The sequence below is a fragment of the Amphibalanus amphitrite genome, unplaced genomic scaffold, assembly GCF_019059575.1.
Source record: "Amphibalanus amphitrite isolate SeventyFive unplaced genomic scaffold, NRLGWU_Aamphi_draft 000211F_arrow, whole genome shotgun sequence".
NCBI lineage: Eukaryota > Metazoa > Arthropoda > Thecostraca > Balanomorpha > Balanidae > Amphibalanus > Amphibalanus amphitrite.
The window spans coordinates 573,642-588,802 of NW_024881706.1; the positions used below are offsets into that span (position 1 = coordinate 573,642).

At 50.9% G+C, this 15,161-nt stretch overlaps 1 protein-coding gene across 1 annotated transcript in view; it reads right to left on the reverse strand.

Annotated features, from left to right (window-relative positions):
* Positions 1-6,425, reverse strand: part of LOC122385197 (heart- and neural crest derivatives-expressed protein 2-like) — a 30,635-nt gene extending 24,210 nt beyond the window's left edge. Inside the window, exon 1 of the mRNA XM_043373309.1 lies at positions 5,430-6,425. Within this exon, the coding sequence (XP_043229244.1) occupies positions 5,430-6,125 (696 nt within the window). The 5' untranslated portion in view covers positions 6,126-6,425. The remainder of the gene's footprint in view (positions 1-5,429) is intronic.
* Positions 6,426-15,161: the final 8,736 nt, after the last annotated feature.

Below are 15,161 nucleotides of genomic sequence, written 5' to 3' on the forward strand. Positions count from 1 at the left end.
CTTATGGTGCTGCATGTGTGCAGCGTTTTTATATGAGACTTCGTCCATTCTTGGGTTTCTTTGCCTGTGGATGATGAATCAAATAAACAAATAAACAAATAAACCAAGGTCATCCATATTCGAATCAGGGCCAATTTTTTTTTTAGAATGTAAAATTCATGAACTCGAGGTCACTGGAAGTTTCGTTGCAATATACTCCTTTTTGCGCGTCTTATTAGGAAAGCCCCAGAGGGATCCACCATCTGACCCCATTTCCCCTACACTGTAAACCAAATCTACAAGTTGGCTCCTTGTTACAAGTTTGGTTCCAATTCGCATAGGCGTCACCTTGTCGATACCTTGTCGATTCACCAACCCCAGGCTTGTTGGCCAACAAACTAACAGCTTGTCTACAAGTTTGGTTCCAATTCGCATAGGCGTCACCTTGTCGATACCTTGTCAATTCACCAACCCCAGGCTTGTTGGCCAACAAACTAACAGTTTGTCTACAAGTTTGGTTCCAATTCGCATAGGCGTCACCTTGTTGAGTACTAGTCTGGGCCTTGTGGACCTACCAACTTCTGGATAGGCATATTCGTTTCCTTGTCGGTTCACCAACCCCTGGTTTGTTGATGAACTAGCCTTTGACTGGGCATTGCTAGCTTACAAATTGTCAACAAGTAAGTGTACTAACACTCTGTTCGAACTTGTCAACAATCGCTTTGTTTGCGTTGATAAGCTTAAGAACTTACGATTCGCGTTCGTTTTCAATTGCCACGATACTGATTCAGGAAATATTTTCTATACGGACAGGTTATTTTTGGCTGGAAGTGGTGCACAAAACCATGACTGGCATCAGTTATTGCTCAAAGGCTTGCAGTGCTGACAAGAAACTGATGGGTTATATAATCAATGAATGCATACACCATATCCATTCGGAAGTTTCTGGAATCATTAGTATTTATTACGGTCACGTAATTAATACTATTGACTGGAGACAATTCCGAGTGCATATTTTCGAATGGATGTGGTAAATGCATGAGGTAGGTATACCCAGTAGGTATACCTATCGTGCACCGTCAGCATATAAGTCTTTGAAGCAAGAACTGCTGCGTATGTGGAAGAACATGGTTTTGTGCACCGCATCAAGCCAAAAGTATAACATGCCCGAATGACGAATATTTCCTGAACATTGACCATAACAATCATGGCAGTTGCACCATCACGCCGATAATTCGAATAAATCATGATCGCCAACCAGATTAGCTTTTACAGCCTATATATGTCCAATGTTCATCAGTTAAGTTAAAAATACAAAGAGTTGAATTAAAGGCAAATAAATGTATTTATATATAAAAAAACACCGACCGCAAAACACCTGCTCACATGTGCATGCACAGGTCTGGCCCACTTACATTGCGCGCGCAGGGGAAGGGAGGCGTCTCGAACGCGGGTATAGGCACGATTAGTGCGTCCCGCAGGCCAGAGGGGGCCTCAAGCTCACAGCACGAACACCACAGTTCACAGATTTCACTTTTTACTGCACAAATGCTGGAACAGCCCTCGTCGCTGCTCCAGGGCCTCGTTTCATAAAAGGAATTACTTACGGCGTCCCGTCAATTATGCCAGATTTGGCGTATTTTATGCCAATTCGGTTTCATAAAGCCGGAGACCGGAGTAATTCACGCCATCGAAAGTACGGAGCTTCATTTACGGCAAATGCTCAATTCCGGACCAATTGATGCCATTTGGGTTTCATAAAACGACGTAATTAACGCCAAATATTTTATCAAGCTCTTGATATCAGTGGTGTAAACTACGCACAAAAATGTTGCGTGATTTTGAATTAATGTGAAGATTCGAAGCTAGTTTTTAATATATTTTATAATGTTGAGCCCGGTGAGGAAGAAAGAACAGCCAAAATGAGAAAAAGAAACTGCAAATCTTCTCTACCAGTCGCTTTTTGTGGCCACTATCGGAATTTTGTTTATTCGCCGCGCCGCGCCACTTTCGTAGTTAGGCACTTCTGCTTAGCTGGCTTTCTGCTCTTTTTAAATATATTGTTTTAATAAAGGATGGTTATCAATATCAATTTTGTTTTTTAATAAATAATTTTTAAGATTTAAATTCAACATCATTGTTTTATGATTTCTCGTAAAAAAATAAGTGTTGATATGAAATTGTAATTTGTAGGACGCTTGATAAATTACGGTAACTACGCAAATGTGCTTAGTTACGGAGGTGTAAACAATTCCAGTTGTGGCTTTGTGAAACGGCTTTATTTGCGCTCCGTAGTTTGAAAGGGTGTGAATTACGGAAAGGTGTAAGTTACGGCAGAGTTTTATGAAACGAGGCCCAGGCTGCACGGCGGCCGCGCGACAACTGCTGGTTCGAAACCCCGCTAACGGCGGGCGGCGACCGCTGATTGGTCCGCCAAGTCTGACGTCATAGGCGCATCTGACCATGTGTATGCTGACCAGCTGACCAGTACAAGTTAGGCGCCGGTTAAATAACCATGCGGCAACAAGTTTCCAAAACTGGTTAAGAAACAAACGTTGAAACAAATGTAGAGTTGGTCTGGATACTGAGAAGTTGGTGTGCATAGTAACTATTGACTCGTAGTTGTCACCTGACAAGCAATGCACCAGACAACGGCTTGTTTAAAAAGTATCAGTTGGTAAACATACCAAAAGATGATTGGTTATATTACACAAGACTTGTCAATTTGGTTTACAGTGTATGCAGGCAGGTCCGAGGGTAGCAAGGCTGAGGCTAGCCAGGTACCTCGTAGTTACTGATACGTCATCCGACGAATCGACTGCAACCATTATTTTGACAATCAGACGAACGCTTGGGTCAGTTTTGACGCGCTCGCTCATTTGAGGGATAAAAAGGGACTAAAATCATATTGTCATGCTGATGTTCTAGCCCACAACTTATTGACCTATAAGCAATAGGGACTAGGGAGCTCTTGAAGCGATTCTGAATCTGACGTTGTATTTGTTGATGTTGCTGACGCCAACTTCCCTGACATGATAGCTAAAAAAGCATATTCAGCATCGCCAAAAGTGGGGGGGTCGATCCCCCCGGTTCTGACGAGTGGGGGGGTCGAGACCCCCCCCCCCCCGACCCCCCCGTCGGCGACGCCCCTGATTTGAATCATTTTATCGAGGAACTTGATGAGTCATGAGTTGATTCGAATCAATTAAATTTAACATCATGAGTCGTTTGATGAATCGATTCAAATTTCCAGACTCAAACAAAGAATCGACTCAAAAAAAAATTTGAGTCGTTTACAAGTCTGCCAATAGCATTTATCGGCTCTTGCGGAGGATATGGCAAACCAGTGTGAACAATGAAAGTTATAAAGCTCCAGTAGCGGCGGAACACCTTCAATTAAGGGGGGGGGCACTGCCGACTTTTGGTCCTATTCTTTCCATGCAACGCCCATAGGGCTAATGTTAAGATGCCAAAATCAAAGGGGGGCACGGTGCCCCGGTGCCCTCCCCGTTCCGCCGCCTATGTAAAGCTCAAGTAAAAGGTTGCATGCGCCATTTTTGACATGCCACATTTCCCGAATGTCGTTATGCCCGTGTCCGTGGGCCGTATTTGAGTCAGGATACGCATGGTTAGCAAAATAATACCTTAATATTGCGTGATAGATATTGAACGGGGCAAAACTTATTGTGTTTCATATTTTTTTTGCACACACTGTTCAAAGAGCATATAAGTGATACCTAACTGATACGTGAAATAATGTAATAAACACGCGCAGTTTTAATGTCTCCTGATGGTCCCCGAGACGATTTAGTGAGCTATTATCATGTCAAGGAGTCATCTACAATTAATTATCTCCCACTTCTCGCTTCAATGAAATATTTCATCGGTATGCCAAACCGACAGGCACAATATACAGTGTAAAAATGTGGAGCCGATGGAACGGACGGATTATTTTTATACGGTTCCATCTCCTCAATCACCGGCTGTTGTCAGTATCACGGCCGAGCCGTCCGCTATTCGACCGAACCGACCCCGGGATATGCGGTCTGAGGGCGTCACACTGGGAACCGACACCCAGACCAAGTGCGAGGAAAATAAATCCCGAAAACAAACGAGCGACCCACACAGATGGATGGAGTGTCGAGGGAAGTCAGCGCGGATAACGGCCAGACTTTGATAGGAGGGCGGGCCGGCAGCCGGCGGGCCGGACGGGACGACAGAAGACGCCTCGGACGGCCAGACGCGGGTGGCGGCGGACGGTGAGAGATTCACAGTGAGGTGAGGTCCGAGTCTGCCGATTCAGCCGACAGATGTGACACAGATAAAATATACCACACGGGAGACGGCGGGGATGGACAGGAGACAGACGGGAGACGGCGGGCAGAGACAGGAGACAGACGGGAGACAGACGGGAGACGGGCGGGAGACGGTGGGGGCGGAGAAGACGGCCAGGAGACGATTCACACATCCGTCACTCAGCACTTTTTACGAGACTCACAGATCACAGGCCACATCACAACTCACCACAAAGTCACAGTTGAAGCTGAATGGCTGGTTCAGACGCTATCGCATGAATATTGAACCATTCATATCGGCAGTGGAATTCAGGGCAAGGCCTCAACATCTATTTACACAAGGACGATTGAAAACAATCCATCCCATCGCAGCTGGAGCGTTGCCCGATGATTTTAGATAATGATTGAGATCGATTGATTAATGATTACCGAAGATTGACCGTCTTACGGCGTTTGATTTATTATTTACGTTGAAATTATGGGATTGACACCCCATGCCCGGACAAGCATCCTGTGCATCGCCCGTTCCAGAAAATGCCCAATAAAGAAGCTACGTAATAGTTTCAATCCATTAGCGGCTGGCAACTTTCTTTCCTGAAAACTGTCTCTACTACTAACATGTTTGCAATTATGGAAAACAAAAATATGAAAGGCCGAGCTATTGCATTGGCAGTTGCTGTGCAATCTACATAAAATCACATACCTATCCACCATTTGAAGACGGTGATGGCTGGCATGAATGACATTTTGAATAATCTTGGTAACTTGAAAAAGGGATCCTCGATAAAAAAAATTGACATAGCTGTTCAAATAACACAAGCCTCTGTATCCTTGACCGTATCAACCGCGAAAGCGTGAGATATTGTGAGGTCTGACCAACAAAGTCAAGCCCACTTGCACGGCTTTGGCTTAGCCTCAATCCGTCAATCGATATACCTAATAGTCGGTAAATACCAATCTGGAGAAGGTATCACAGGTGGTCCTAGTCGACAGCTCACAGAGACCTGAACTCGGGAACACCGTCACCACCGTATCAAGGAAAAGGAAACTCCCCGTGAGTCGCGAGCCTTGGACGTCCCCGTGCCACACACAGACACACAGACACACAACACCGCCACCTGACCAAAGCGGGCCCACTCCGGCCCTCCCACTCACCAGTTTTCGCTTATCGTCGCTGCAGTCCGTCTTTTTTAGCTCGGCCTTGAACTCGGGCACGGTCTCGCTGTCACACTGCAGGATGGCGCTCAGGTGCACGATGTAGTTCGTCGCCAGCCGCAGCGTCTTGATCTTGCTCAGCTTGGTATCGGCCGGCACGTTCGGTATGCACTCGCGCAGCTCGGCGAACGCGTTGTTGATGCTCATCGTGCGCCGGCGCTCTTTCTTGTTGGCGCCCCGTTTGGGTTTGGCTCCGCGCGAGCCGGGCCGCGGCGGGGCGGTGTCCCAGCCGGCGGGCAGGCCGCCGTACGCCTCCGGAGGGTACTGTCCGGCCGGGAGTACAGGGTAGCCGGGCGGCGCCGGCGGCGGCGGCGGCGGGCTGTATTCGGACGGCGACATGTCGGCCGGGTAGCCCCAGCCCTGCAGCGAGTAGTAGCCGTCCGGCGGTGAGGGGTAGTACGGGTAGCCGGCCACCGGCTCGGGCCCGGCGCCGAACCCGGCCGCCGCCGCCGCCGCCGCGAAGCCGGCCGCTGCCGCTGGCTGCGCCGACATGACAAGGTCCAGACGCGCCGCCGGCAAACACGGCGCCGCTGCAGGCGCGCTCCGCAGACCGCTGCACGGACAGACAGACGTAAACCCGGCACCGCGCGCGCTCGCTGCCGCCAACGACGGACGCTCGCCAGCCTTCTCTGGCATTCGTCATCGCCACCTCGGCCGCCAGAGCGGGGGCGGCGCCTGCGCGCCTGGCTCCGCCCACCGCGCCGCTCATTGGTCGCCGGCCGCGATCGCGCATATGCACCGGCCGCCGGTTGGAGGCCGCCTCCAATGGCGGCTGGCCGCGCCGCGGGGGCCGGAAGTGGAGGGGAGGGGCGTTCGTGGTGACCGGCGACCACCCACCACCCACCCCCGCCTCCTTCACCCTATCTCTTGGGACGGGCCTGGCGCTGGGCTGATACGAGTCGCGGTCCAGGAGCCTTGGTAGCGAAAGATATGCGCCTGGTGCAGTGTGAATGAGCCAGGCGGACAACTGCAGATCGTCACTTGGGCCTCGTTTCATAAAGCGAGTCCGTAACTTACGACGGGTTTTGGTCTTGTATTGCAAGTGCATGTGAAGCCATGACGATAGTTTGAATCGTTGAATTTATTTATCTTGCAAGCAAGAACAGAAGGGAGAAGGGAAATGAATTTATCGCTTCACATGCGCTTACAATACAAGCCCAAAAAACGGCGTACCTTAGTTACGGACTCGCTTTATGAAACGAGGCCCAGAGGCCATCCACCGCCCCCGAACACCAAAAAAATAGCAGCATCACCAGCGGATAAAACCGGCCATACTCTGACCGAGCACAGCACGATGCACCACTCACGACTTTGTCTACTCCGTCTGAATATAGCCGTTTTCACGACGGGCTATCCGGCGAATGCACCTGATTTGACCAAATCTGCACCAAATTTCTTTTACAGCAAATATCTTCATTTTATGAATTTATTTCAGTGTTTTAATCGATGATGCTCTCTGACAATATGACAAAGCAGGCGTCTAAGCAATTAGTGCAACCCAAGCTGATAGCTGCTTAGTGCTAAGAGACACACTGAACCTGATTTGACCAAATCTGCACCTAATCTGTACCAGATGTGCACCAAATGTGTGCCAGATGCCAGATGGCCGTCGTGAAAACGGCTACTATCAACTGACTGACGCTGTTCTGCATGCCGAATCCTGCCACCAAATTTGTTTTCCATGACCCTCCGGCAGGTTGAAACTTGGTATAACCAATTTTTTAATCTTTTAACAGTAAACTTACACTTAAACGGTAACGGTGCATGCAGTCACTACTCGCTTAGGAATAGGGGAGAGCGGGGCCAGTTGAAACACGGGGTCAGATGAAACATGGCTTTATTTTCAACAGTATGCAACATATGGCGTTGCCGACACCACTGCGCATCCGCGCTCGACCACTTCCTTTGTCAACGGCGTTTGGGCGGCAAACGGACGGTAATTTTGATTTGACACTTGTTTTTGTGTTTTTGAGGGGCGTTTGGGAGAAATCGTTTTTATGAATATTTTGTATTATCTCATATACCTTTGTTTGCTGAAAGAAGAGCTCCTGGCTCCTGAATAACACCTTATTTGGCATTTCATTCAGCATGATGCCGTCCCTCCAGCTTGTTTGACATGTGCTTTACGGCGCGTGCAAGATGGCGGGAGCGGATGGGGTCAATTGAAACGCTTCTCTGAGGGTCAGTTGAAACAGGGCCACAGGCCGTTTCAATGGACCCCGGTGACCTTTGCAATGGTTATTGCTCAGGGGCTGTAAACATTAAAGGAAATAGTCCACCTTTGAAATGAGCTTTTAAACTGAAATAGTAGTTTAATAGAGCTCAATTTTTTACCCCTTTTTCTCCAGCATTTTGCTTGAAAGCACACTATAGCCTGAGATATTTCTCATTTTCCTCATCCGCCCATTTTACCATAGTCTATGTACTTTATGTCACCTATTATGACGAACTTTGCACTTTTAGCTTTCCAACGACCTATTGAATGTAGCATTTGGAAAAGTAAACCGGACAAAATATCTCCTTAAGAAAGTGGCCTTAAAGAGGAAAACATCCCATTGTTAAGGATAGGTGCAATTGACCCCATGGGCTGGTTCAATTGACCCTCGCATCGGGGTCATTTGAAACGGGCGTAGAGCTGTTTTATAAGCATGCGTTTGGCAGCAAAATATGTTTGAAACATAATTTTACATATCTTAAAATTAAGCCAAAAGAGCATATTTTTTCATGGCATTGTGCATTTTTCGATATGACAACTAGATCTCGCTGTGCATGTCAATATATAAAAAGTGGTTCAACTGGCCCCGCTCTCCCCTAGTGAATGCTTCCACAAAAATGTGGAAAGCAAAACTGCTTAAGTCAGCGCATCTTACCAATGAGACACGGCTTGACCCACTACATAAGGGACGGGTCCAAAGTTCAACAACTCCGAATTCCTGGGAACTGACTTGGTGAATCGTTATGTGTACCCGCTCTCTTCGTCGTCCATCCATCTTTCCACGAAATTCAAGTCAGTCCCATGTAAGGCGGTCTATTTAGTCGCAATAGAAGCTGTTACAGCGATTAAATTGCACTAGCACTACACCATATATTTTTTCTTGTACAATTATCGAAACACGCCTTTGAATTAATTTTAATGTGTAGGAATATGTATATACCTGTTCAGTATTCATCCAATAAAGCTTCCTTTACTATAACTCCTAAAAATCTCGGATGACTACCTCCATCCCCGAGTTCCCCGATCTGCCGCTGTCCTATCCACCTGTTCCGACCCGCTCAGTCCCGCTGCGCCGATCGTATCCGGTCTCGTGCTGAGCGCTTCCGGCCGCCGCGCGCGTAACGTGAGCCGTATTTGCTCTGGCCGCGCCGCCACCGTCGCCGGCCTGGCGGGGCACGCGCCGCTGAAACCCGAGCGAGGGTCGCCGAGAGCCCGCGACGGAACGCAGACGCTGTCAGCGGCCGACCGACCGGACAGGGACGGCCGGCTGTCCGGTCTGAGCTGACAGCCCTGAGAGACGGCGCACAGCGCGGTTTGTATATACTCGCATACAATATCCATACAAAGTTCAGTACTGAGGACACGGTAAAAGTTAGATATGGGGAGAATATCACTTGCACAATTTCGCGCAATCATGCGAGCATGGAAAGTTAAGTACACTGAGAAGCGTCGCGGTCGGCTAAGGTCGCCACGTTCCGCGCCTTCACCTGCAGTTCACGGCACGTCACGACTGTCCCACACGCCCACCACATGTGGTTATTGGTTAGTAAACACGCTATTTGGACGCCACAAATCTGTAGGTATAGAGACTTTGTATGACCGGCAGTCAGATCCACGCCGACCGTCAACCGCAGTCCAGGCGTGGGACTGGAATAACTCTGAATAAAGCCAATGCCAGGTGCGCCTGGGAAAATGGGAAATTTATTTTGTAAATAGCAAATAAGACTTGTCAATGTGTAACCGACCCGACACTCGACAGTATAGACACTCGACAAGTTGAGAGGCCTCAAGAGACTTTCATCAACCCTCAGGCTGGACACTTCAACGGTCCACCAATGAAAATCAGCGTCGATGACGAACATGGTGGCGCCGCTGATTGTGGGGCTACTCGTGAGTCGTGACGCAGCAAATGTCTCATATCGTGATGGATTCGATGACGAATTTAATGACAGATTTCATATCGGATCTGATAACGAATTTGATGCAGGTGTGATGGCGCATCTCGATTACCATAAAGCCAAGTTATATTATCTCGGGTGTCCGGGCTCCGTGGGCCCATCTCAGCTTCTGAATTCCGAATGTTACTGGTGCAGTGGAATTGAAGGCACTCGTGACTGGGCTCGGAGGGCTGGCAGCGGGGCGCGAGACGGGACCACCTCGCCGAAGTAACGGCGAGACCACCTCGTCAGCCGTTAGCGGACCCGGGACCACCTCCCCGTCGGAGCCGCGTGCCTCAGACGCCGCTGCACCGGCGGACCGGCGCGCGTGACGCCACATTGTCGCGGCGCCGGCGCCGGCGCGTCGCACCCGACGGCGCTCCCGGTCCGACCCGGCACCGGTCCCGGACACATGTGGCCGGCCGCTGGGAACCGGTCTGACGGCGCGCGGCCCAATTCTGCCCGCCGACCGAGGACGGCACCGTTCGGTCGCTGATGGATTGACTGGCTAATTGACAGGGCGGCCGATGAATTAGTGGCCGAGGAGGCACGCCTCACTCCACTGGATTGATCGAGCGAACTGCGGACGCAGCTCCAGCTTCCAGCATTCATTCAGAGACGGAGACGTCTTTGGAAACGTGTTATCTAGAAATTGTTGAGCTAGGCGCGATAGGTTTTCACTCTCGTTTCTTTTTACGCATTGACCTGTTATGTCATGTCTCTCATTGGCATTGACTCATTGACATGTAGGTATAGGCATGTCGACAAAAATGTCTTTTAATGGGCTCCGGGCCACGGAACAACGGCGGTTGGTTTGTAAATAAAAATGTGTCTATTTTGGATCAAATTTTGATATTACTAGGCTTGCTGTTGACGAATTTGGAGCCCTTACGCAGATATGAAAAATAGTCCAATAAAAAGCTATGTGCACTCGGTGTATTCCACTCCGCGTTCCTGGTATAATTAGTTTTCAATAAGCTGATGTCGGCACACAGACAGGCGACAGCCACCGTTCGCCGCCGCGGGGAGAGGTAGAGTTCATTTATGTATGTGCCCCAGAGCTAATGTCTATCGGAGGAGCTCATCTCACTGCCGGAGAGTTAATGCATATCGCGGTAAAGCTCATTTCTCTGCCGGGGAGCGGTCCTGGCTGTGCCGGCCGATCCCACCACCATCCGCCACTGAATGGGACCCTCTCCGCGGCCGATGGACTGTTTTGCATCCGGCGTAACGGAGATGCGAGCGCGATAGGCGTGCATCAAATCAGCCGATGACTAACGGCTCCGTGTCACGGCCAATCGCCGGCTGAGTGACGGCTCAGTGTCGCGCTCGGCGGGCGGCGCGGGGGGCGCGTCCGATCGCCCGGCCGCCCCTCCGCCGGCGGCACTTATTCCCACAAACGTGCCATCATTGTTTGGACGGTGGCCGATGAACACATCATTCACCGCCGCCGAGAGGCCAATCTGAATAAAAGCCGGCCGGTTTCCCAGCGCCTCCCCACGGCGCGCCGCCAGCCGGCCGGGGAAGGGTTGCGCCCGCGCTTGCCGGCCCATTAAATTTGCCGCCGAGCGGAGCCGACAATCGGCGTTATCTCTGTGTCGGGCGGCGGCGGCGGCGGCGACAACGCTGATTGCGGTCACACCGGCGCTTCCATTCAATCTATCACGCCCGGCGGCGGCCCATTGCGTCTAATGGTGGCATCTGGCGCGGCGCCGGGTCAGAGGTCGTTAGTATAGTGGCGGAGCGGGCCGGGTCGGACAGCCATGGCCGGCGGCGCCGCGGGCACTCCCGGCCGGCAGCCGCCGATTATCCCGTCCGTGGGAGTGTGAAACTGTCACCGGGAGGCGGCCACCGCCGCCGCCAACGGAGCTGATTGCCGCCGACCTACCCATCGTCCTGCGGTCGCCCCTCAAACTGAAGATGACGAATGGTCAGTAGCAGCCGTGACAGCTATGTGGTCAGTTTTACTGGAAAATTTATGTGTAAGGTCGTTAAGAGTCCTGAAAGACCCAAATTTTCAGCTATATAGAACAAGCCATGGAATAGGTAATGACTGCTATCTGCCTTTCTGACAGCACTGGGGCGAAACATCGCTGAAGAACAAAAAAGTCACCCTGTAAATCGATACCATATATCCGAGCCCCGTCCGTCCGTCCGTTACGGTTGCATCCGACCGAGACGTGTCGGACAGGTTGGCGGCGGGGAAGGGGCGCCCGGGAGCGCTCCGAAGCCCCTCGGTAGCCCTCGGCGGCGTCGGCTACCCTCCCGTGCGGCGCCCGGTGGCTGATGTGTTGTGACGTGATGTCGATAGAACGGGCGCCGGTGTGTCGACGCCGGCGGCGGCGGCGGCGCCGGTCCAGCTGCCGCCCAGAGGCGCGTGGGAGCCGCCCGAGACGCGCCCGTCACGGCGCCTCAGCACGCCGGCCACCCGCGCGTCACCCGCATAGCTACACCGGCCGACAAGTGAGCCCTCCGCCGCGCCGGGGCTGCTCTCCTCCGGCGGCCAGCGGGTACTGGAGCGGCGAACACGAGACGGCCTCATTACCGTGTGTAAGACGCGTGGGAGCCAGTCCCGGAGAACAGCCAGAGGATGGATAGCTGAATGTTGACGCAGGTGCACGTAAAGAGCACGGTGCGCAAGGAAGCAGGTTCGCAATGAGTTAACTGAAATTCCAGTGAAATAGGTAGGTCCTTTCATTCTTATCTACCTATCTATCGCTTTCAAGACGAAACCCTATGCAGCAATCGCATATCGAAATTGACTTAATACCTAGTGCAAAGTTGGAGAAGGGACGAATCTGAGTCATATATAAATGTTGCTTGGGAAAACTGACAGAATTTACGCATCCTGAAACGCAAACTGCAGACGCAAGTCGCAAGGTGCGCGTCGGTATCCTCACTCAGCTATTGAAGTTTCGACTTACGGCGCACGCATTCACCGGGAGGGTAGGCTGTCCCGCACTGCACCAGCAGGAGGGTAGACTGTTCCGCAATACACAAGGCATCGGGCCGCTCCAACAGCAAAGAGTCTTCGCTTGAGCTTCGAAGACAAGGTGACTTGCTTGCCACACGTCTGCCGGTGGTGCTTGCTTTTAAGACAAATTAATCAATGATAAATCAACGGAAGATAGAAGTAACTATGTAGTAGTTACAGTTAAATTCACAATTGTGACGCATTTTCGTACGAGCGAAAAAGCCTGTTTCATCAGGCCTTACCCAAAGGAATTTATATTGTGTTTCACTTTTCAGGAACACAAGCCACTATGGCGTCTTCTATTGGCGCTAACTAGAATCTCGTTTACCAAAACCTAGAAAAAGGCGTTTAAAATTTGTTCCTATAACGCCACCGTTTCACTGAAAACGGATGAAGCACGTAAACGAAGGAGGCTGATGCTGAGTGTGCCAGCCGATGCGTGGCTCGCCTTTCTACCGTTACCGGGTTGAGAGCTCGCCTTGAAGAGGGCCGATTTGCTGACTCACTAATACGAAGGAAATAGCAAATCGTCCAACAAGCCATGCCTGCCAAAGGGCAAAGGATTAGAAGTGGCAAAAGATGAAAATTTTGGGAACCAGACTCAAACCAGACCCGGCTGGACATTTCTGGAACCAGTCGGACCCGGTCTTGTTGGAATCGGAACCAGTTGGACCCGTTCCCCAAAAGTCAATTAATGCAAACTACTTGTAGGTATAAATTGCCATGTGCTGTGTACCTACACCTAATGCTGAATGCTGATACCTACACCTACTTGTAGGTATCATTAGTTGCATCATGTAAAACAGCTTATTTCCCACTGGAAATACTCATGAGCTATTGTGTGCAAAGAAACATTCGCTTCATTTACTTCATATTTTGCAATAATGTGTAGTGTGCAAGATGCATATAAGTTTATGGTAGAACCCGGTTGGACCCGTCAGAAAATTTCCAGGAACCGGTCTGGACCCATATGGGTCCAAACTGGTTCTTTGGACCGGGTCCTCGGGTCCACATTTTGCCACCTCTACAAAGGATAAAGGCCTGGCTTAGCTACACTATGCGTTTTCTGCGTGCGTTTTTTGCGAGTTTGCGTGTCTTGCGTAATATCGTTCTAGAAAGAAACGACATTACGTTTCTGCTATATGTTTTTCATATAAACTTTCAATTAATATAAGAAATCATTAATTTTTATGTAAATATTACAGAAGTTAGGTATATTAGTTATAACTTTTTTTTTCTAGAACGACATTACGCAAAACACGCAAACTCGCAAAAACGCACGCAGAAAACGCATAGTAAAGCCAGGCCTTTACTCTGTCAGCAATGGAACGAGTGAATAAAAATCACGCAAAATAAACTGAACGAATAGGTATGTATTTGTCAAGTAAGACCTAAGGCGTACCTAGGTAGGTACCTAAGTCAAGGCGTCTGCAAGGGAAGCATGGCGTCAATTGCAGGCGCAGCCCGTATCATGGTTTCCCGTGGTTTAGGACAAATGTAGCAATCGAGTGCTGTCTACATACGTGATACGTGCAACATACAGGCGTACACGACTACGTTACACTTGCACTGTGCAGTGCATAATTAAGAAATAATATTTTTATTGCGACAATTTACAATTGCATTGTGATATTATTGTGATATGGTGTGTTTTGTGAGCTGTGAAGTGTGGCTCTGCAGTCTGCTCCCCGGCGTGTAACACAATCCCCCATATCAATGCTCTGCAGACCCCGAACCAGCCGCCCTGGCCCGGTCCACTCGCTGACGTGCCATGATCCACTGATTGCAGAAACATCACACTACACTTGTTCTCTGTTCTCGCGGCCACGGCTGAGCGCTCGGCCGCCTCCCACCGCGGGGCGATGCACGCCAAATGAAACCGAATAGCGCCGGCCACGCCTCGGCACTTCACACTCGGTGCCGCCCGTCAGGGAGCGCCTTGTTCCGATGAGCGGCGCGCGTCGACGTCGCTCCTCAGCGCGCCTCTGCCGCCGTGTGAACTCGGACAAAAAGCCGTCGCCTGGCCCGACGGCGCTGCGTGGCCGCGAGGCCGGCGACGGCCCCGGGCGCGGGCCTGGGACGCGTCACCGCCGGCCATCAGCCTTGTTAGCCGCGTATTTGTGACGCCAAAAAATGCATTAATTGCACGGGAATCCTGCCGGCGTCGCGGCCGCGTGTAATCAGAACGATTTTGGGCGCCGCGGCGCGACACGGCGCGGCACGGCACGGGCTGGGGACGGCACGGGGCGCGTGCTCGGCGGAGACGGCTGGCCGGAGACGGAGCGAGGCTGCTGGGTTCTGTCACACCGAGTGCCGAGAGGGCAGCTGGTCTCGGAGGCGGAGCGCACGCGCCGACAGGGCCTCAGAGAGCTCCGACACGACTCAGACGTCATGGCCGCAGACGTCAGACTCAGTGGACGGGGGAGGGAACTGATGGGCTGTGATTGGTCTGTCATGATGGTCCGGAGGTGGAACAGGCTGGGCCACCGGTAGATAACGTTTGTTAATAATGGATAAGCCTGGTAAGGATTGAACAAGTTGTATTG